The sequence below is a fragment of the Cervus canadensis genome, chromosome 29, assembly GCF_019320065.1.
Source record: "Cervus canadensis isolate Bull #8, Minnesota chromosome 29, ASM1932006v1, whole genome shotgun sequence".
NCBI lineage: Eukaryota > Metazoa > Chordata > Mammalia > Artiodactyla > Cervidae > Cervus > Cervus canadensis.
This window is the reverse complement of record NC_057414.1, coordinates 27,631,673-27,652,629: the sequence shown is the minus strand read 5'-3', so window position 1 is coordinate 27,652,629 and position 20,957 is coordinate 27,631,673. Positions and strand designations below refer to the sequence as shown.

Below are 20,957 nucleotides of genomic sequence, written 5' to 3'. Positions count from 1 at the left end.
ACACACATGTTCAGACAAGCCTGCTCTCCAGCACGGCTGCCGGCTTCTCCACGATGAGGTCACTGCTACGGCCAGGCCTGTGGCTTCGGCTCCCCCTGCATTATCGTGGGCCAGTTTCAACTTATTTGACCCAGATGTGCAGGCCCAAGGGAGCAGGGGAGAGGCAAGGACGAAGCGTGAGTGGGGTGTGAAGCCCACCCTGCCCCTCCCTGCACAGGAGCCACGCAGAGCCTCACGGGCGATGGGCTGCAGGCCTGGGCCGGCAGGGCTCCCCCGCGCTGGAGCACCCCAAGAGAAGGCCGGCAAGGGGGTCTCATAGGACCTGCCAGCTTCATTCCTCCTCTTAGGGACCTCCCCCAGCTGGACGACGCGTTCCTCAGTCCTGGCATCATGGTGAGCAGAGAGCCGGCCAGAGGAGGCCTGGGGCGGGGTGTGCACTGTCCCCCACTGGGGGATGCTGGAAGTACTCAAGTGAGGCCTGAAAAGACCTCCGTCCGGATCAAGGATAAACAGGGCCGAAGGGCGTGGTCGGGATCTAACTGGAAGCTCCAACCACCCCACAGCAAACCTCCAAACTGCTTATTATCCGTCTCAGCGAAAAGCACAGAGATGCCGCTGGAGACGGGGAAGACGCAGATGCTGATGGTAGCAAGATCCTGGCTCTGGCAACTTCCTTCCCTGCCCCCTCCTCGGTCCTCCCAGGCCCGGGAGGGTCGTGAGGGGGCTCTGATGAGACCGGAAGGCCCAGGCCACAAACTCAGTGACTCTAGATGCAGCCCCAGGGGTTACATCCTTCGGGGATGGGGCGGCTGCAGCAGGATGGTACACCACAAAGGTCCCTCTGTACAGAAGGGAGAGACCTGCTATGTAACGAGGTAACGGAACTGCCAACCAGCAGTCCTGGTCTTAGAGCTGCGAGACCCCCTCCCCCATAGGCAGGAAGAAACCGTTCTGCAGTCCAGCAGACTAGCCCTATAAGAGCTATTAGACTGACTATTCAGGAGTCCCAAAACACGGCCTCGATCTCCACTTCCCGTCTAAAGGCATCACCCGGCTTCACTCTGAGAGGCGCAAAGGTGCCAAGCCTCAGGGCAGCCTGAGTGCTGGCGTGAAGGGAGGAGAAGGCCACGGGCACAGGCCTTCCTGGGAGTCGGGGCTACCGGAACTCCAGGCCATCACGCACGGAGAAGCAGGGATCAGAACCGGGCCGCCCAGTCTGAAGTGGAGCAGCCATCCCGTGGGTAATCCACCCTCGCCCACTGGCCCCGAGAGAGCGGACTTTCTGCTGACTCGAGTCTGAAGACGGCCACAGTCTTGGCGCCCTGCCCCCTCTGAGAGAGCGGGAACAAGAACACACAGGCCTCCTGGTGGCGGCCACAGTTCAGGCGCTTGGCTCTATTTGCTTCTACACAGGCTCTGAACACAACAGCTTTTCCCAGCCTCATGGAAGCCTAAGCCTAAACAGAGAACTGAACAGAGGCTTCTGCTCCAGCCTGTGCGGGGAGGAGACGGGGGCACACAGGAGGCTGCACTCACGGGCTCTCGGAGCGGAGCTGGCAGAGGGGATGAGTACAGGCCAGTGAGACAGCCGAGAGGAAGGCAGAGCCCGTTCCGGGTCAAGAACTCTACTCGGGTGGTAGACTTCCCATCTTCGAGTTTCTGTTTGCTCTGATCCCACTGTCCCTCCAAGCCCTAGAGGGGGCCCTGGCTCGCTGGTGTCGGAAGCCCTGAAGCACCCAGGGAGAAAAGCAGAACTCGGCCATCTTTCGGTGGCCTCTACTGACCAAGAGAGACTCCTGTGGCTCACTCACCTTTCCCCAGCTCCATTAAAGAAGCCCTCTTTCAGGACTTGCCAGGTGTCCATTAGCTAAGACTCTGTGCTCCCAATGCAGGAGACTCAGGTTCAATCCCTGGTCAGGGAATTAGATCCCACATGCTACATCCAAGAATTTGCAAGCTGCAACTAAAGATCCTGCATGCTGCAATTAAGACCCGGTGGAGAAGGCAATGGCACCCCACTCTAGTATTCTTGCCTGGAAAATCCCATGGACGGAGGAGCCTGGTAGGCTGCAGTCCACGGGGTCGCTAGGAGTTGGACACGACTGAGCGACTTCACTTTCACTTTTCACTTTCATGCATTGGGGAAGGAAGTGGCAAACCCACTCCAGTGTTCTTGCCTGGAGAATCCCAGGGATGGGGGAGCCTTGTGGGCTGCTGTCTATGGGGTTGCAGAGTTGGACACGACTGAAGTGACTTAGCAGCAGCAGGCAAATAAAAAATAAATATTTTTTTAAAAAAATGAAGCCCCTTTCTGGATTTCCCAGGTGCCCAGAGGCTAAGACTCCACGCTCCCAATGCAGCGGAGGGTGGGGTGGGGGCGCCCTGGGTTCGATCCTTGGTCAGGAGACTCGATCCCATATGCTATACCTAAGAGTTTTCACGCTGCAAATAAGGCATAGCGCAGCCAAACAAAATTTTTTTTTTTAACAAAAAAGAGAAGTAGCAGCCCCATTTCAAAGCCCAGCTAATGCCAGGAGCCCACTCTGCTGCCCTGTCCACACTGCTGCCCCCACCTGCCTCCCCGTCTCCAAGTGTGGGAGGCGCTGCCTCGGCACAGTCCACACCATCCCAGCATCACCCCTCCATGGCCACCTGCTCCTCACCATCATCTCCCAGGTACGGCACTGTAGGCAGGTACGAAGAACCTCCAGAGTTTGGAGTGAGTGTATTTGGGAGGACAGAGCACTTGTTGATGAACTGACAAGCATCCAGGCTGTGAAGTAAAGACACAGCCAGAGGCCCCAGTTCCACCTCATCTTTGGGGTTGATTTATTTTTAAAAATAATTTTTACTATTGTTTGCCCACACCACGCGGCATGTGGGATCTTTCTTCCCCAACCAGGAACTGAACCTGCAGCTCCTGCAGTGGAAGTGCAGAGTCTTAACCACTGGATCACCAGAGGCGTCCCCAGGCGAAACTTTTGCTCTGCTTCTTTGTTTAGTTTGTCTGGGGATGAGGTTAACGTCCTAAACAATCTCTATCAGAACATCACAGGAGTACAGTCTCAAATAATTCAGAAGTCTAGCCCCCAATCCTTTGCCTTGAGGAAATCACCAATATTAGGAGGGTGCTCATTATTCCAGCCTTTTGATGGATGAATGTAGATATTCTTGTAGAATAAATGTAGACATTTAATGAATGTAGATATATATGAACATATATATAAAGGTGTTTTTTGAGCACAAAAGGGATGACCCTTTATGTTACCTGTGACCTCAGAACCCTCCCTCGTTAGTCCAGAGAGATCATCTTCCTCCGTTGTAACAATCAGTATGCACATACCACACCTTATTAACCCCTTCATACATACAGGGCCATTTAGATTGTTTTTGCTCTTATTTTTCATTTTTCGATCACAAACAGTGCTACAATGGACACCCTGGCCCGCTCTTCCTGACGTGTACGAGTGACTGTCTAAGTCAGGCCCCTGGAGGCAGAAACGCAAGGTCAGCGGGACCCAGGTCTCACAACCTTACGGATCCGGCCATGTCGAGCCGGCATCCCGCCCTCTGTGCACGAGCATGGAGGACACTGTGTGTGCAAGAGAGTGCGGGAGAAACGCAGCGTCTGTCTCAGCTCACCAACACGGGCTCCATCTGGCTGTGGCCTCAGTGACTAACGTCTCTGTGGCCTAAGCCCCACCCGGCATACGGACACATGTGAGGAGGGCCCCCATTTCCTATTTAACAGTGATCCTCAGACCGTTTCAAAAACCCACTGCAATGCAATGATGAAATACAAATAGGAACAAGCCCACAAGAGGGAACAAGAAGGGGAAAGCAGCAGAAAACGAGAGACTGCCATTCATGTCCCAAGGTTAGGAAGTGGGAGGCAGGGTGTGAGTGGATGAGACCACAGGGAAGGAAGCTGCAGCCTGGACCACCATCAGGGCCACACGCAGGGCATCGCCAGCCTCCCCACGCGAACCCGGAAGAGGATGTGGGCTCTGAACAAGCAGGGACAGAGGGCTGGACAGGAATCAGAGCTGGAAACCGGGACCAACTAAGGGCCCCTCTAGGGACTCCCCTGGTGGCCCAGGGGTTAAGACTCCATGCTCCCAATGCAAGGGCACCTGAGTTTGACCCCTGGTCAGGGAACTAGGTCCCACAGACCACAAATAAGGATCCCACATGCCTCAGTAAAGATCCCACAGGCCACAGCAAATATCTGGTGCAGCTAAGTAAATAAATATTTCTTTAAAAAGAAAAATAATAAAGAGCTCCTCTACAGAAGAGCTGTACCAGCTAGCTTCATCCATTGCCTACTTTCATGGTAGGGGCAGGCAGTTAATGCAGGTGAAAACAGAGGATTATGCTCCAAAGATATTAACCCTCGGACTGGAGCAAGGGTAATTCTTAAAGAATGTGGAAAATTCTTAAAGAGATGGGAATACCAGGCCACCTTACCTGCCTCCTGAGAAACCTGTATTCAGGTCAAGAAGCAACAGTTAGAACCAGACATGGAACAACGGACTGGTTCCAAATTGGGAAAGGTATACGTCAAGGCTGTATGTTGTCACCTCGGTTATTTAACTTATAGGCAGAGTACATCATGCGAAATGCCTGGCTGGATGAAGCACAAGCTGGAATCAAGATTGCTGGGAGAAATATCAATAACCTCAAACATGCAGATGACACCGCCTTTATAGCAGAAATAAAAGAGGAACTAAAGAGCCTCTTGATGAAAATGAAAGAGGAGAATGAAAAAGCTGGCTGAAAACTCAACATTCAAAAAACTAAGATCATGGCATCTGGTCCCAACACTTCATGGCAAACAGATGGGAAAACAATGGAAACAGTGACAGACTTTATTTTCTTGGGCTCCAAAATCACTGCAGATGGTGACTGCAGCCATGAAATTAAAAGATGCTTGCTCCTTGGAAGAAAAGCTATGACCAACCTAGACAGCATACTAAAAAGCAGAGATACTACTTTAGTGACAAAGGTCCATATAGTCAAAGCTATGGTTTTTCCAGTCATGAATGGATGTGAGAGTTGGACCATAAAGAAAGCTGAGCGCTGAATAATTGATGCTTTTGAACTGCGGTGTTGGAGAACACTCTTGAGAGTCCCTTGAACTGCAAGGAGATCAAAGCAGTCCATCCTAAAGGAAACCAGTCCTAAATATTCATTGAAAGAACTGATGCTGAAACTGAAGCTCCAGTACTTTGGCCCCCTGATTCAAAGAACTGACTCACTGGAAAAGACCCTGATGCTAGGAAAGATTGAAGGCAGGAGGAGAAGGGGACGACAGAGGATGAGATGGTTAGATGGCATCACCGACTCGTTGGACATGAGTTTGAGCAAGCTCCGGGAGTTGGTGATGGACAAGGAAGCCTGGCGTGCTGCAGTCCCTGGGCTCACAAAGAGTCGGACACGACTGAGTAACTGAACTGACTGGAGCAGGGGTAGACGAATTCTCTGTACAAAGAGCGACAGTCAATTTGCGGGGCATTGCTGGTTACATACAGCTTCTTTGGCACATTCTTCTTTGTTTTCTTTTTAACTAACCCTTTAAAAATGTAAATACCACAATTATCTCACAGGCCTCACAAAAGGAAGCAGGCCAGATGTGGTCCATGAGCTACAGTGGACTAGAGAGTATACAGGCTCCAGAGTGGGCTGGTACCTCCAAACTCAGGCAAGGCCAGCAAGCCCTGCTCTCTGTCTACACAGCTAGCCGTCCAAGAGAGACCTATGGTGGCAATAGACCTAACTCAGTTTGCCAGACTATCAGCCTGGTTCTTCATTTTTAAACACAAACGAACTGGGACTTTCCTGGCAGCCCAGCAGATAGGACTCTGCACTTCTGCGGCTGAGGGCCCAGGTTCAATCCCTACTGAGGGAACTAAGATCCCACAAGCTGTACTGCATGGCCAAAAAAAAATTTAAAACTTAAAAAAAATAAATATAACTGAACTAACATTCACCAGACACTAAGGGAAAGCCAGCCGTCTGAAAAAGAATGACCAAAATAAACAACCAGAACCAGATCCCAGAGGAAACGGGAACATTTGAGGGTCAGGAGATAATTTTTAAAACAATTCTAATTAGTATGTCAGAGAATGTCAACCCAACTTGGCCTCTGTGAAGCAAAAGCAAGATGCTATGAAAATGAAAGACTCAGAGGACCAGAGGGAGAAAAATTAAAAATGAGGCTCCCAAATGAGGCTCCTTTACTAGGAGGTCTGGAGGACAATGTTAAGACCATCCACGAGACTCCAGAAAGGAAAGACATAGATGGGAACGGGGGCAGGACAGAAGCAGCACGTAGGACCGATCTAGGATGTCTAACAACTAACAGGATTTCAAGTAAGAGGAAATGAAGGAAACGGAGAGAAGGAAATTATCAAAGAAATAACAGGAAAAAATGTTCAGAGTGAAAGGCTGACATAACACTTTAAACTGAAAGGGTCCAAAAGTACCCAGCAGAATCAATGAAAAAAGAAAGGTCTCACCGAACACAGCCTTACAAAACCCCAGTACACAAAAGACAGAGGCCATCTTATACGCTTCCAAAGAAGGAAACTAATAAAGCAAAACAAAACAGAAAAATCCAACAACAAATAAATGAAGTTCACTACAGAGAAATGAGAATTAAACTGGTGCTCGATATCTTATTGGGCTTCCCTGGTGGCTCAGTGGTAAAGAATCCACCTGCCAATGCCGGAGACACGGGTTCAATCCCTGGGTCGGGAAGATCCCCTGAAGGAGGGCGTGGCAACCCACTCCATTATTCTTGCCTGGAGAATCCCACGGAGAGGAGCCTGGCGGGCAACAATCCATGGGGTATCTTACGAGCAACGATGGATGCCACAAGACAAGAGATGAATGCATCTGATGTTTGCAGGGGAAATAAACTCAAATTCTGTACCCAGTCGAATCATCAATTAAAAGTGAGGGCAAAACAAAAGACTCAAAGTTTTCCTCCTGTTTATTCTTTGTGAGAACGTACTTAAGAATGCATTTTATAAAAAAGAACAAAATAATATAATTTGCAGCAACATGAATGGACCTAGAAATGATCATATTGAGTGAAGTTAAGTCACAGATGACATCACTTATATGTGGAATCTTAAAAAAGGGTACAAATGAACTTACCTACAAAACAGAAACAGAGTCACAGATGCAGGGAACAACCAACCAGGGCGTGAGGGTAGGGAGGGATAAATTGGAAGACTGGGACTGACGAATACCCACTACTATATATAAAGAGCTAACTACTAAGGACCCGTTGTATAGTACAGGGAACTCTACTCCACACTCTGGAATGACCTACATAGGAAAAGAATCTAAAAAAGAGTGGAGATATGGATATGCACAACTGATTTCCCTTTGCCGTACACCTGAAACCAACACAACATTGTAAATCAACTATACTCCAAAAAAAAAAAATTTTTTTTTAAGTAAACAAGGACTGCACTTCAGCTAAACCAGGGTAAAACCAAAATGAAAAAGACAAAGCTCCCAGCAGACAGACAGTGGCTCTAACCCAGGAAAGCTGTGGAGGGAAGTCTGTTATGAGTCTGAGGCATGCCTCAAGAACCAGGTCTCCAGACTGAAGCCAGGAAAAAGCATTCCGGAAACAAAACTTCCAGAAGGAAAAAAGGAAATACCATTCAACAAATTATTAAATGACTAGGTACTTTCAAAAACAGAGTACAGATCCTCCTCACCCTACGATGGGGTTACATGCAGATAAACCCATCGTTAAGTCGAAAATGCATTTGCAACACCTAACCTACCGAGCTTCGTGCTCAGTCTAACTTACCCCAAACACGCTCAGAACATTTATCTTAGTCTACAGCTGGGCACCACCATCTAACATAGAGTCTTTTTTATTATAAAGTGTCACGAATCTCACATAAATGAATACTATGAAAGTGAAAGTGTTAGTCGCTCAGTCGTGTCCAACTCTTTGCGACCCCATGGACTATAGCCCGCCAGGCTCCTCTATCCATGGGATTTTCCAGGCAAGAATACTGGAATGGGTTGCCATTCCCTTCTCCATGTAGCTCACCAGGCTCCTCTATCTGTAGAATTCTTCAGGCAAGAATACATTTCCTTCTCCAGGGGATCTTCCCCATTCAGGGATCAAACCCAGGTCTCCCAAATTGTAGGCAGATTCTTTACTGTCTGAGCCACCAGGAAAGCCCAACTGAATACTAAACTGAAAGTTAAAAACCGGATGGCTATAAGTGGTTTGCCCCCGTGTCTTGGGACCGCCTGGAAAATACAAGTACGGCTGACAGACAAGTTGACGGACAGCAAAGGATAGAAGTGCCGGGAAGGGAAGGGAAGGCTTTTCAATATTTCCCGACAGAGTGATACAACTTAAAGAGTATGTGGAAGTGAAAGTCGCTCAGTTCTGTCTGACTCTTTGTGACCCATGGACTATATATAGTCCATGGCATTCTCCAGGCCAGAATACTGCAGTGGGTAGCCTTTCCCTTCTCCAAGGGATCTTCCCAACCCAGGGATAAAACTCAGGTCTCCCACATTGGAGGCGAACTCTTTTCCAGCTGAGCCACCAGGGAAGCCCAAGAATACTGGAGTGGGCAGCCAATCCGTTCTCCAGGGGAACTTCCCAACCCAGGAATCAAACTGGGGTCTCCTGCATTGCAGGAGGATTCTTAACCAGCTGAGCTACCAAGGAAGCCCAGAGTATGTGGAATAAGGACTAAAGATTTCAATACATTTAGGATTCCAAAGGCAATTAAACAACAACAACAATAACTTGAAATAATAATATAAATATCAAAAACTGGGAGAAGGAGGGAGAGGAGGGTGAGGAAAATATAAAGGAGGCTTCCATCTTCCACTGTGGGAAACTAACAACATCAAAATCTGATAAATCAAGGAAGAGTTGCATAAGCATATTATTCAATTATGTGTCTGGAAGAAATCACTAGAAGCACTAAATCCAAGAAATTGTCTTAATGGTAGTCACTTCCGGAAGGCAGAACCAGGGTGGGGGAGAGTGGTATTAGAGCCTGTCTGTCCAGATAAGCCTCAGCACCATTTGATTATCTGACCATGTGACTGCGTGACTTTGTTAAATGCCCCAGCCTACTCCTGACGTTCTTATTTAGTAGGTCCAGACTCTGCATTCGAAATTCGAAATTCTGATGATTTGGGCTACTTTAACAACCATCTGTGCTAAATCGCTTCAGTCATGTCTGACTCTTTGTGACCCCATGGATTACAGCCCTCCAGGCTCCTCTGTCCATGGGATTCTCTAGGCAAGAATACTGGAGTGGGTTGCCATTTTCTTCTCCAGGGGATCTTCCCAGGGATCAAACCCATATCTCTTACATCTCCTGCATTGGCAGGCAGATTCTTTACCACTAGCGCCACCAGGGAAGCCCCGAGGCGCTTTTAAGAACCACAGAAATAAAATCTCCTCTGTGTCCCATTCAAAGCTGAGAAATGATGGTTCTCCAAGCTCCTGTGACATAGAAGCCCCCTGATGTGGACTTTCATTCAGAGAAACTGAGTCTCAGAGCAATTCCAAGACCTGGCCTGGTGGTGCCCACTGGCCCTGAGCCTGGACTATGTCTTGTGTTGATGACGCCGGCGCCCTTCCACACCCTGCTCCGGGCTGGCCAGCCGAGACCTGTCTGGCCAGGCTTCCTCTGCTGGTCACTGTTCAGATAGCGCTTGTCCTTTGGCTCAGCTAGGCTGGGAGGGCCGCCAAGGACACCCAAAGGGATGGGTGAGAGGCCAGTGCCAGTCTGTGCTGGAGTGGAGCCACAGAGCCTGGTGCCAGCTCTGTCCTCCTGGCAGGAGGACCACACGCGATCCCCCTCTGCCCGCTCGCGTCGGCCCCGAGTGGGCACCGCACACCACGGGGCTCCCTCGTCCACAGGGGAAGAAGGGAAGCAGAACCAAAAGTCTTCTGGTGCCCCAAACCCGGAGGGAGGAAGGGGCCTTAGTCAAACACTTTCACTTTCAGCAAGACTGACTAGAAACCAAACTGGAGGACGAGGGCAGAGGCCTACAATGTAGCAGGGTATATTCTTAGTTCTTCTAAGGACCTGCCAGCTTTTAATTAATTGGGAAATATACAGCACATATTAACACATGTGTATATGCACATATACAAACATTTTATGTTCACATATATGTATACATATATACACACACACATATATATGTTGTTGTTCAGTCACGCTAAGTGGTGTCCAACTCTTTGAGACCCCATGGACTACAGCATGCCAGGCTTCCCTGTTCTTCACTATCTCCTGGAGTTTGCTCAAACTCATGTCCACTGAGTCAGTGATGCTACCTAGCCATCTCTTCCTCTGTCGTCCCCTTCTCCTCCTGCCCTCAATCTTCCCCAGCATTAGGGTCTTTTCCGATGAGTCAGCTCTTTGCATCAGGTGGCCAAAGAACTGGAGTATCAACCTCATCATCAGTCCTTCCAATGAATATTCAGTGTTGATTTCCTTTAGGATTGACTGGTTTGATCTCTTTGTTCTCAAGGGACCCTCAAGAGTCTCCTCCAGCACCACAATTCAAGAGTATCAACTCTTCGGTGCCCAACCTTCTTTATAGTCCAACTCTCACATGTACGGATGTTGAGAGTTATTCAGTCGCTAAGTACACAAATATTTTACGTATATATGTCCATAAAGACAAAATATATTCCGTTTAAAGACCTAAAGGAACATCCGTGTATGGAGCACACAGCCCTAGAAACAAATAATACCTGACCTCTGTGTCACCCCCAATAGGGATAATCATTTTGCTGAATTAGGGGTTGATCATTTCTTTTTTTATCTTCCTAGTTTAATGAGGCCTGTGTGCATCCTAAGCAGTGTATTGTTTAGTTCTGTTTTTCAACCTTATCTAATCGGAATCTTGCAACTCAAACTTTCTGTCTTGCCCTCTGGGTGGCAGGGGGGTGGGAGGGGTGGAGGGGGGTGGGGGTGGAGGCAGGAGCAGGGAAGTCATCCTTCAGGAAGAGTGTATGGAGCCGCAGCTCCTCAGCGTTCACTGGATGGAGAAGTAGTCCATGCAGGATTTACTTACAGACTCTATTGTCAGTTGCTATCTGGACTGTTTTCTAGTTTTCTTCTATGCTGCCAGGAAAACTCTTCCAGGAGTCGTTGGCCCTTTAAAGTGCTCCTTCTCCAGAGCCTGGGTTTTGCCTCTGCACAGGGCACAGGAGGAACACCAGGCCAGTAGCTAAGAGTTCCTGGGGCTTCCCAGGTAGAGCCAGTGGTAAAGAATCCACCCACCAATACAGGAGATGCAAGAGACGCAGGTTCAACCCCTGGGTGGGGAAGATCCCCTGGAGGAGGACATGGCAACCCACTCCAGTCTTCTTGCCTGGGAAATCCCATGGACAGAGAAGTCTGGCAGACTACAGTCCATGGGGTCGCAAAGAATTGGACACGACGGGCTAGAGTTCCGGGAGTTCCCTACAGCCACGAGATGCTGCGATTCCCGGGATCCCTCTCTCCGTGGCCCGGCCTCACTCACTCACAGAAGCCTTTTGCCCTGAACGTGAGATCCACGCACCCCCCCTGCCCCACAGCAGCAGAAAAACAATGGCCTTCTTTGAGGCAGTCTGGATTACTGAGTCACACCCTTCTCCCTACTGTCTGCCCCTTCTTCCCCAGGACAGGAAACACAGCTCTCGATGAAAGGGCTCCATTGACGGCCACGGATGGAGCGTGAGGCGAGAGCAGGAGGGGACCCCGCCTCCACCTGCCTGGACCCAGCCACCTGGCCCGCTCGGTCCTCACACCGGCCACATGGCCACGGGAGAACAAAGGAAACACACCTACGGTCAGAGCCAGGCATTTCTCCATATGTTACGTATATTGTTCCACTTAAGGCTCATATAATTTTAGAGGTGGGAAAAGAACAATAAAAGATGACAAACGTTTGTGAATACACACCATATGCCACTGTGCCAAGGGCTTAATATACCTTATCCCAGTGAGTCATAAACCACAATAGTGGTGATGAAATTAATTTAGGAGGTTAAGACCAGTATTTTTTTTTTTTAAAAAAAGGAAACAGACAAGACTGGAATGAAGATGAGTATACTAGAGCGTGTCGCACAATGTAAAGGCATTGTTTTGTGAACTTTTTCTTTCCCTTGGATTCACGTATATTTATTTCCCAGTTCTGGGTCAAAATGTAAAATACATCCTCTCACTGTGGGTAAAGGTTAAAAAACTTTACAATGCCCTTTTCTGTCTTATCCTGACGTAGGTTCAGGCGCTAACCTAATTTAACAAGAAAATAACTGCAGCGACTTCCTCAGCCTCATCTGGGTTCAGACACCTTGGTCAGCACCCGCCCACCAGGCTCCTGAAACAGGGGCCTTCTCTCCCTTCCTCTTTCCTCCCCCAGACCACGTGCTGCGGCCTCAGCCCAGAACATTCTCCCCACCCCCTCAGCAGCTCTCTGCACAGCTGGTTTCTTTCCATCGCTCAGGCCCCAGCATGGGGGTCATGTCCGCAGAGTTCCTGGCCTGCGGCCCGGGCAGCCCCTTTCCTGTTCTTGGGCTGTGTGGACGTGCGTCTCCCTGTTGCCGTCTGCCTTCCCCCCGTGAGCCCAAAGGAGACACTATCTGATCCCCGCAGGCGCACCCCTGGCACCAGGCGCAGTTCTTGTTGAGTCGCTGAGTCGTCTCCGACTCTTTGCGACCCCGTGGACCGCAGCACAACAGGCTTCCCTGACCTTCACTATCTCCCCGGGTTTGCTCACATTCATGTCCGTTGAGTTGGTGATGCCATCCGACCATCTCATCCTCACCCCCTTCTCCTTTTGCCTTCAATCTTTCCCAGCACCGGGCTCTTTTCTAATAAGTCAGCTCTTCATGTCACGTGGCCAACAACTTCCCAATTTGTTGGATGAATACAGACACTCTCAAGTCCTCATGGTTGGTAAAGAGCAAAGCCAGGATCCCAGCCTGGTTGTGCCTGCGCCCTTGACCCCTGCACTACATAGGAAAACTCAGACAGCACGTACTGCCCCTGGCCTCATCACGGGGAAGTCTGGGCGCTTGGCTGGGTGGGACTCCGACCCCCAGTGCTCTCCTAGGGCAACAGGGTGGGGGGGCCCATGGTGGGCTCTTGTGGTCAGCTGAGAACCTGGAAGAGATAAGTGAGGAAATAGCAAATCCTCAGGCTAGAAGAAACTGGACAGAGAATGGAGAAATACCAGAAAAGATCATGAGGGCAGCCAGCTCAGAAATAAGCTGGTGACTAGGATTCAAGAGGCGGGGCCAAGAAGCCTGAGGACCAAGGCCAGAGGAGCCGGCCGCAGGACACTGTGGCCTTGCTGCCCCCTGGTGGCTGTGGAATGCGTGGCCCCCAGAGGGTGGGAAAGAAAGAATGGGCTGGTCTGTGGGATCCACTCTTCAGGGGTCATTTACTGAGTGTTTGATGTAGGCCTGGTTGCTGGGGACTGGAAATGAGGCTGACAAGGCTCCAACCAACAAGGACCGCTGTCCCCTACATCCAGGCAGTGACCCCCCCGACAGCTTTACTTCCCCCTTTTCAACTAACTTGAGGGGGGACACCTCCCTCAAATGGGCCTGAGAGGGCAGAGATGGTATGTCACTCATCTCTGGAGCCCCAGCACCAGGACAGGGCCCAGCACGTCAGGACAGTCATAGCGGCTACTATTTCACATGTGCTGAGTGCCTCTAATTGTTGCTGTTTGCTAAGTGGTGGAGGGGAGGGGGGGTTTCCCAGGTGGCTCAGAGGTCAAGAATCCACCTGCCAATGCAAAAGATGCAGGAGACACAGGTTCGATCCCTGGGTCGGGAAGATCCTCTGGAGAAGGAAATGGCAACTCACTCGTTTTCTTGCCTGGGAAATCCCATGGACAGAGGAGCCTGGCGGGCTGCAGTTCATGGGGTCACAAAGAGTCAGACACTGCTGAGCACGCACACAGGTGCCTCTAAAAACAGTCCATCGGATCCTCACGATTCACCTCTGAGGTACCCATGAGCCCACCGAATGGAGATGCTAAGTAGGTGATTATTTCAGTATGAGCCTGGGGTTCTTGGAGAGGTCAGAGATGGAGGAATAAATGTGAACATCACCCCCACACAGATGGTGTTTACAGACCAGTGCCTCTCAACAATTTTCATGTGTGTGTGACTCACCTAGGGTTTTTGCTAAAATGCAAATTTTAATTCTGCCGTCTGGAGCAGGCTCTGAGATGCTGCGTTTCTAACAAGCTCCTAGGTGGTACCAACGTTCCTAGTCTACAGACCACACTGTGGGTGGGAAAAATCTGGAACAGAAGTTGACAAACTATGGCCAGAACGTCAAATCTGGCCTGTGGCCTGTTTTCCTGCATCCAGTGAGATAAGAGCGGCATTTTTATTTTTAAAAAGGTTAAAAGAAGAAAATAACATGTGACAGAGAGGATTACAGTGACACATGAAGCCTCAAATACTTACCTCTGGTCCTTGACAGAAAAGGTCTGCCAACCCCTGATCTGGATGTTATCCAGGGATAAGGTACACAAGGAAATGAGAGAGGGGTGTAGGTGGAGCCCTGAGCCAGACTGCTACCACTTCCAAGTCACCATGCATAGTTTCAGTCAGAAAGATAAAAGTGTAACACACTGTCTCTGTGTTTATGCTAAAAAGACAATGAGGGACTTCCCCAGTGGTCCAGTGGCTGAGACTCCAGACTCCCAATGCAAGGGGCCTGAGTTCGATCCCTGGTCAAGCAACTAGATCCCACATGCCGCCACTAAGAGTTCATATGCCACAACTAAGATCTGGTGCAGCCAAGTAAACAAAAATTAAAATAAATAGAAATTGAAGAGAGTGAGCCCTAGAAAAGAGGAGCTAAAACCTGAGGCTCACAGTTGAGAGCATACACCACTGGGGAAGAAGTGTGACATGCAGAGGGCTGAGTGGGGACAGACACCTGTGACCTTGACAACCCACTGTCTCTTTCAGTGCTTATCTTGGGGGAAAAATGACAAAAACAGAAAGAAGGGGCAGCGGCCACCACCAACTGTGTATAGCACCACAGAAGAACATGTGTTGGAAAAATAAAATGAAAAGGAGAGGCTGCAAATTCTACAAGGTATACCTGTGGAGCAGAACCTTCTGAATTTGGGCAGAGGATGGGGAGAGAAGAGGGGAAGGAGAAGGAAGGGCTCGCAGCAGAGTGGTGACCCCAGAGCCTGTAGGTGGTGGCTGTCCCAAGTCCTGGGTAGCTACAGTGTCCCCTGGCACGCTTCTGCCATCTCACCTTGAGCACTACCTTTGCTTAAACGTCAGCACCTGAGAAAGCAAATAAAGTTGTCCATTTCCGTCAAGGGGAACAGATCAACCTGACCCTCTTTCAGTAAAAGATCAGGCTGTTTTTGCTTTCAGCCATGAAAGGTTGGCTTCTCTCACATCAAGTGTTCATATATATTTCCGAAGGACAACAGCACCCTTTCTTGGGGATACAGAAAAGACTACGCCTATCCAAAAGACTGTGGCAGGATATCTGTAAAGCCAAGCTGTTCCTAAATGCTGGAGGGCAAAAAAAAGGCAGAAGGACATTAGAAGACTGCCCTGTGTTGCAAAGCAGATCCCAGGATTTCCTGGCTGGAAGGAACCTTCAAGGCCAACTAGCCTCCCTCAGGCTTTCCACAAAGCTGCCTCCTGAATCTCATCATCGAAAGGAAAAGAGTTCACAGCATGTCTAGCTTTTGGCATGGAATATTCTTCCTCTTCTTGTTCAGTCACTAAGTCATGCTGGACTCTTTGTGACCCCACGGACTGTAACACGTCAGGCTCCTCTATCCTCCACTATCTCCCAGAATTTGCTCAAATTTATGTCCATTGAGTTGGTGATGTTATCTCACCATCTCATCCTCTGTCGCCCCCTTCTCCTTTTGCCTTCAATCTTTCCCAGCGTCAGGGTCTTTTAGAATGAATCAGTTCTTCTTCTTAATAAATTAAAAAGTATTAATACTGTGATCAAAACCAAATCTCTGGGACTTTCCCAATGATCCAGTGGTTAAGCATCTACATTTATACTGCAGGAGGCACCACTTCAATCCCTGGTTGCGTAACTAAGATCTCCCACATGCCAACCAGGGCAGCCAAAAAAAAAAATCGTTAAAAAAACCCCAAATGTCTGCTTTTTTCCCCCCTCAGTTCAAGTGTAATAAAACTACAAAAGATCAAAAGTGATACCCTACCTCTGTACACATCAGTTGGCCTGCCCATAACACAGCTCAGGCCATTCCCTCCAGAAGAAAGGCTGGCCTCCCCAACCTCTTCAGGAAAGGCCTGCCTGGTCTCACGTCACATTTCAGCTGACTACAAGGTCTTGTGTTTCAGGCAACCATAAACGATCAAAAATCTCTGCTTCTTAACCCACGAAATCCTCCCCTTCTCAAGTCCCTCCTCGATTACACTCCCTGTCTCCCCACCCTAGACAGTGAGTTCCTTCCAGAAACTAACTGATCTTACAGCACCCAGCACACTGCTCATTCCATAGCCACGTGGTGAAAGCAACTCCTTGGTCAACTAAAGATCTGAGTTTTTCTGCTACTTATTTGCTGTGTGATCTTGGACAGCTTTCTTAACCTTCCCAAACCTCAGTTTCCGCCTCTGTAAAGCCCTACCACGACAGGGCTGCTCTGAAGATTAAATACAATGACACATATAGAATACTTAAGACTGGTGGCCAGTACAACAGAAAGGGTTTAAGAAGTATGGACAATTACTATTATTCCTATGAATCACACTCCGGCCCCAAAGCACACCATGCTAGAGCCTGGTTTCTCAGCCTTGACACTACTGCCATTTCTTTGTCATGGGGGCCCATCTGGTGCTTTGTAGGATATTTAGCAGCATCTCTGGCCTCCATCCTCTAGGAACCAGCAACACCCTAACTCCCCAGTTCTGACAACCAAAAATGTCTTCATAGAATGCCAAGCGTTCCCGCCTCCTTTCAGAGGGAACCACTGCAACTGAACATGCAAATCTGTAATGGAGTGGCCACTGTTCCCCTATTTCCCCACCATCACACTCCCCCTGCAGGCAGCCACCTCCACCCCCAGCTTACCACTGAGTTGCCTTGGAGGGAACAGGTGATAGGTGCTGTAGATATCATTGGAGAACTGCAGCTGCAGCTCAGGACTGCCCTTCAGGACCTGGGCCACCTGGTCCACCTGGAATGGCGTCTTCTCCAGGATCACAACAGCATCCTCCCCATCCCCGTCCCCAGATGCCTCGTTCACCTGCGGGGGAGACACCATCAGTGGGCCCAGGGGCAGAATCACAGGGGAGGCCCGGAGAGCAAATGTAAACGCTCCCAGGGACTCTGCAATCCCAATACTCGGGATTTCCTTCCCTGCAGTCTTCCCTCTGGGGAAGTCTAGCCAAAGGTGCCCATGTTTCCTCTCCCAGAGAAAACATCTCATCAGCCCAAATCCTTGTGGCATCCTTCTTCAGAAAGATGCAAAGCTTCTCTGCTATCTTCTCTTCTAGGCTCACAAGGCCTGTCAAATTCTCCCCATTTTACAGATGAAGAATCTGAGGTCTAGAGAAGATTAAGTGACTTGCCTGAAGCGACACAAATAGTCAATGTTGAAACAGAAAGTAGAATCTCTTGGGTATCCCAACTAGCTTCAAGCTCAAAGGTTCTCTTGGCTAAAATCTTCAGCAGGCATCGCAGACTAAAGACAGGTGGGCTTAGAGAACCAGACAGAACCTCGCTAAAAAACAAGAGATGCAGTGATTTCCCTGGTGGTCGAGTAGTTAAGACTCCGCACCTCCAATGCAGGAGGTGTGGGTTCCATCCCTGGTCAGGGAACTAGGATCCCGCATGGCCAAAAAAATGAGACACAGAGACAGGCTCAGATGCCTCAGACAGGTTCCCCCAAGCTCCCAAAAGTGAAAGCTCTTGCCAGGAGTTCTGGAGAACCCTCAGACGGCCTCCTCACTAGTTCTTGGGGTGGTCTTCAGTCTCTCCTCAGCCCCTGCTAGAAAGCTGAGCACACAGTATTTGAGCCAGCGGTGTCTGTCTACTGGAAGATACTGCACACTCCTTTAGATCAATGATAGTAATTTTCATCAGGTCTCCTGTACCTAGATCAGTGCTGGCCTGTCAGCTCATAACATGTATAACTGGACCAGCATTTGAATAAACTGTCTCCCCTGTTGGGGTGGAGTCCTGTAGAACAAGGATCAAACCTCCCACAGTCTCTATGTCACTGCCTGGGACCTGGATGAACAAGACCACCCAGCAACATTTACTAGCTTCTGACAGAGGATGAGATGGTTCGATGGCATCACCCACTCCATGAACATGAGTTTGAGCAAGCTCTGGGAGTTGGTGATGGACAGGGAAGCCTGGTGAGCTGCAGTCCATGGGGTCACAAAGAGTCTGACACCACTGAGCGACTGAACTGAACTACCATCTAACAGTAAAGAATCCGCCTGCAATGTAGGAGAGGTGGGTTCCATCCCTGGATTGGGAAGATCCCCTGGAGAAGGGAATGGCAACCCACTCCAGTATTCTTGCCTGGAGAACCCCATGGAGAGAGGAGCCTAGTGGGATACAGCCCATGGGGTAGCAAAGAGTCGGACAGGACTGAACGACTAACACTTTCACTTTCACTAGCATCTTACAGGTTTAATGAATTAACAATGAATGCTTAGGGACTTCAACATGTGATTTTTAATCGGCAATACACTCCACTGGTGTTAGTTCTTTATTTTAGTAAAAGAGGAATTAGGAAATTTAGCCCTACGCGTGTTAATTCCCTTAGTTAATTTCACGGATAGTCTTGTCTCCTCCACGAACCAACCCGCGGATGCATTTTAGTGCACTCTGCCTCCCCCGTCCCAGGAATGCGATTGGTATTTTCCGAAGAAGCTATTAAAAAAAAAAAAAAAAAAATCCGCCTCCGAGGCGACGATTGGGTCATCCCCTTCCATATCCCCTCCCCAGAACTGCCTATTGGTACCTTCCCGTGCAGGAAAATGATTTTGTCCCGCGCAGACTCCCTCAGCACTTTTTTCACCCTAAAGCCGGAGAAAGGTAAGCGGACAGGGGCAGAGGTACCATTCCCAACGCCCTCCTCCTTTCCCTCTGTGCTGGATGTCTCCGCCTCATCGGCGTCCAGTTCGCGCTTTCTCTTGCTCTGCTGATGCGCTAGCTCCGCCATGCTGCCGGGCGGAAGGTGTGCGCCTGCGCAAGCCCTGCCGCGGCCCCACCCCTCCTCACAAGCTCCTCCCACCTCCACCAAGGGTGGCGACTGCAACTCCCGACGTGCTTCGCGCCCAGAGCCGGGGGCTCTTCCGGCGCTAAGGAGCCTAGGAGCTCAGACTCGTGGGACCTGCTCCCATCCAGCGTTTTAATTCGAGTTTCCGTGTTCTTGATCCCCTTGTGCTGGCCCGCCCTCGTGGAGGCCGCTGCTGAGTGAAGAGAGAAAGCAACAGGTCTCTAAACAGGAGGGCTAGAGAGACTGCTATGTAAAAATTATAATTTCTCTGCAACATCTCTAAAGGGCCACCGCCTCAATGAAAGGCCAACTACCTAAAATTTTTTTTAAAAGCTGTCCCACTGGAGGAAACAAGATGTTTAGGAAACTTATCTGCCTCAACATCTGGCTCTGGAGAGAAGGGGGAAGAAAAATCCTGAAAACTTGTAATCACAGGTCAATTTCCATTCAGGTTTAGAATTCAGATTGATACTGCCTACATGATTCAGGAATTCAAACTGAAAAATCTATTTCAGCCAGTTTTGTAGTCTTCACCTCTTGTTGTTGTTGTTTAGTCGCTCCGTTGTGTCTGACTGTAGCCCTCCAGGCTCCTCTGTCCATGGGATTTTCTAGGCAAGAATACTGGAGTGGGTAGCCATTCCCTTCTCCAGGGGATCTTTCCCACCGAGGGATCAAACCCGTGTCTCCTGCATCGGCAGGCAGAATCACCAGGGAAGCTCACCAGTGACAGATAAAAAATGTAATTTAAAAATAATTTGTAGTTCCCTCGACTGTTTCGCGGATCCGTCTCTTGCTTCAACAGTGCTTGGACAGAACAGACCCAAGGATGCCCCTTGCTCCAGCCTCCCACCACCCTCCAATATTTTTTTCAGTGGCAGCCTTCAGAATCAGTCACTCAGCTGTCCACAATCACCAGGACCAGCCATCTCCATTTTTGGAGCTTAATTCCTTATTACCGATCAACCATGAGCTCCCAGATTGGTCAGAATTATTCCACCGAGGTAGTGGTCGCTGTCAGTCACTTACACTGCAGGCCTTGTACACCTTCCTCTCTCTGGGCTTCTATTTGGACCGCAGCATTGTGGCTCTGGAGGGTGTGGGCCATTTCTTTCGCAAATTGGCCAAGGAGAAGCGCGAGGACCCTCGAGCATTTCTTGAAAATGCCAAGCCAGCGCAGTGGCCGCGCCCTCTTCCTGGAGGTGCAGAAGCTGTCTCAAGACGAGGTGGGTAAAACCCAGGACACTATTGAAGCCGCCCTTCTCCTGGAGAAGAACCTAGAGCAGGCCATTTTGGATCTGCATGGTCTGGGTTCTGTCACAAGTCCCCACATCTGTGACTTCCTGGAGAACCACTTCCTAGTTAAGGAGGTGAAACTCATCAAAAAGACAGGGGACCATCTGACCAACCTTTGCAGGCTGGCTGGTCCCCAGGCACGACTGGACTAATATCTCTTCAAAAGGCTCACCCTCAAGCAAGACTAGGAGCCTCTAGAGCCCAGGGGCCTATTTGGAGCCCTGCTAACACCAGGGCTTCTGCGTGGAGCCCTCTCTCAAGCTTTGAACCAAATGGAAAAAGTAAAGCTTTTCGCAGCAGAAAATAAATAAAAATAACTTTTACACTAGCAACAGAAATATGACATGCTAAGGAATAAATCTCATAAAAAATGTGACTGACCA

General features: G+C 49.4%; 1 protein-coding gene across 1 annotated transcript in view; it reads right to left on the bottom strand.

The window, feature by feature from the left end:
- DCPS (decapping enzyme, scavenger) overlaps window positions 1–19,586 on the bottom strand; it is a 45,075-nt gene extending 25,489 nt beyond the window's left edge. Inside the window, exons 1-2 of the mRNA XM_043452403.1 lie at window positions 19,024–19,586; window positions 17,118–17,292 (exon numbers count right to left, since the gene is read on the bottom strand). Of these exons, the coding sequence (XP_043308338.1) occupies window positions 17,118–17,292; window positions 19,024–19,224 (376 nt within the window). The 5' untranslated portion in view covers window positions 19,225–19,586. The remainder of the gene's footprint in view (window positions 1–17,117; window positions 17,293–19,023) is intronic.
- Window positions 19,587–20,957: the final 1,371 nt, after the last annotated feature.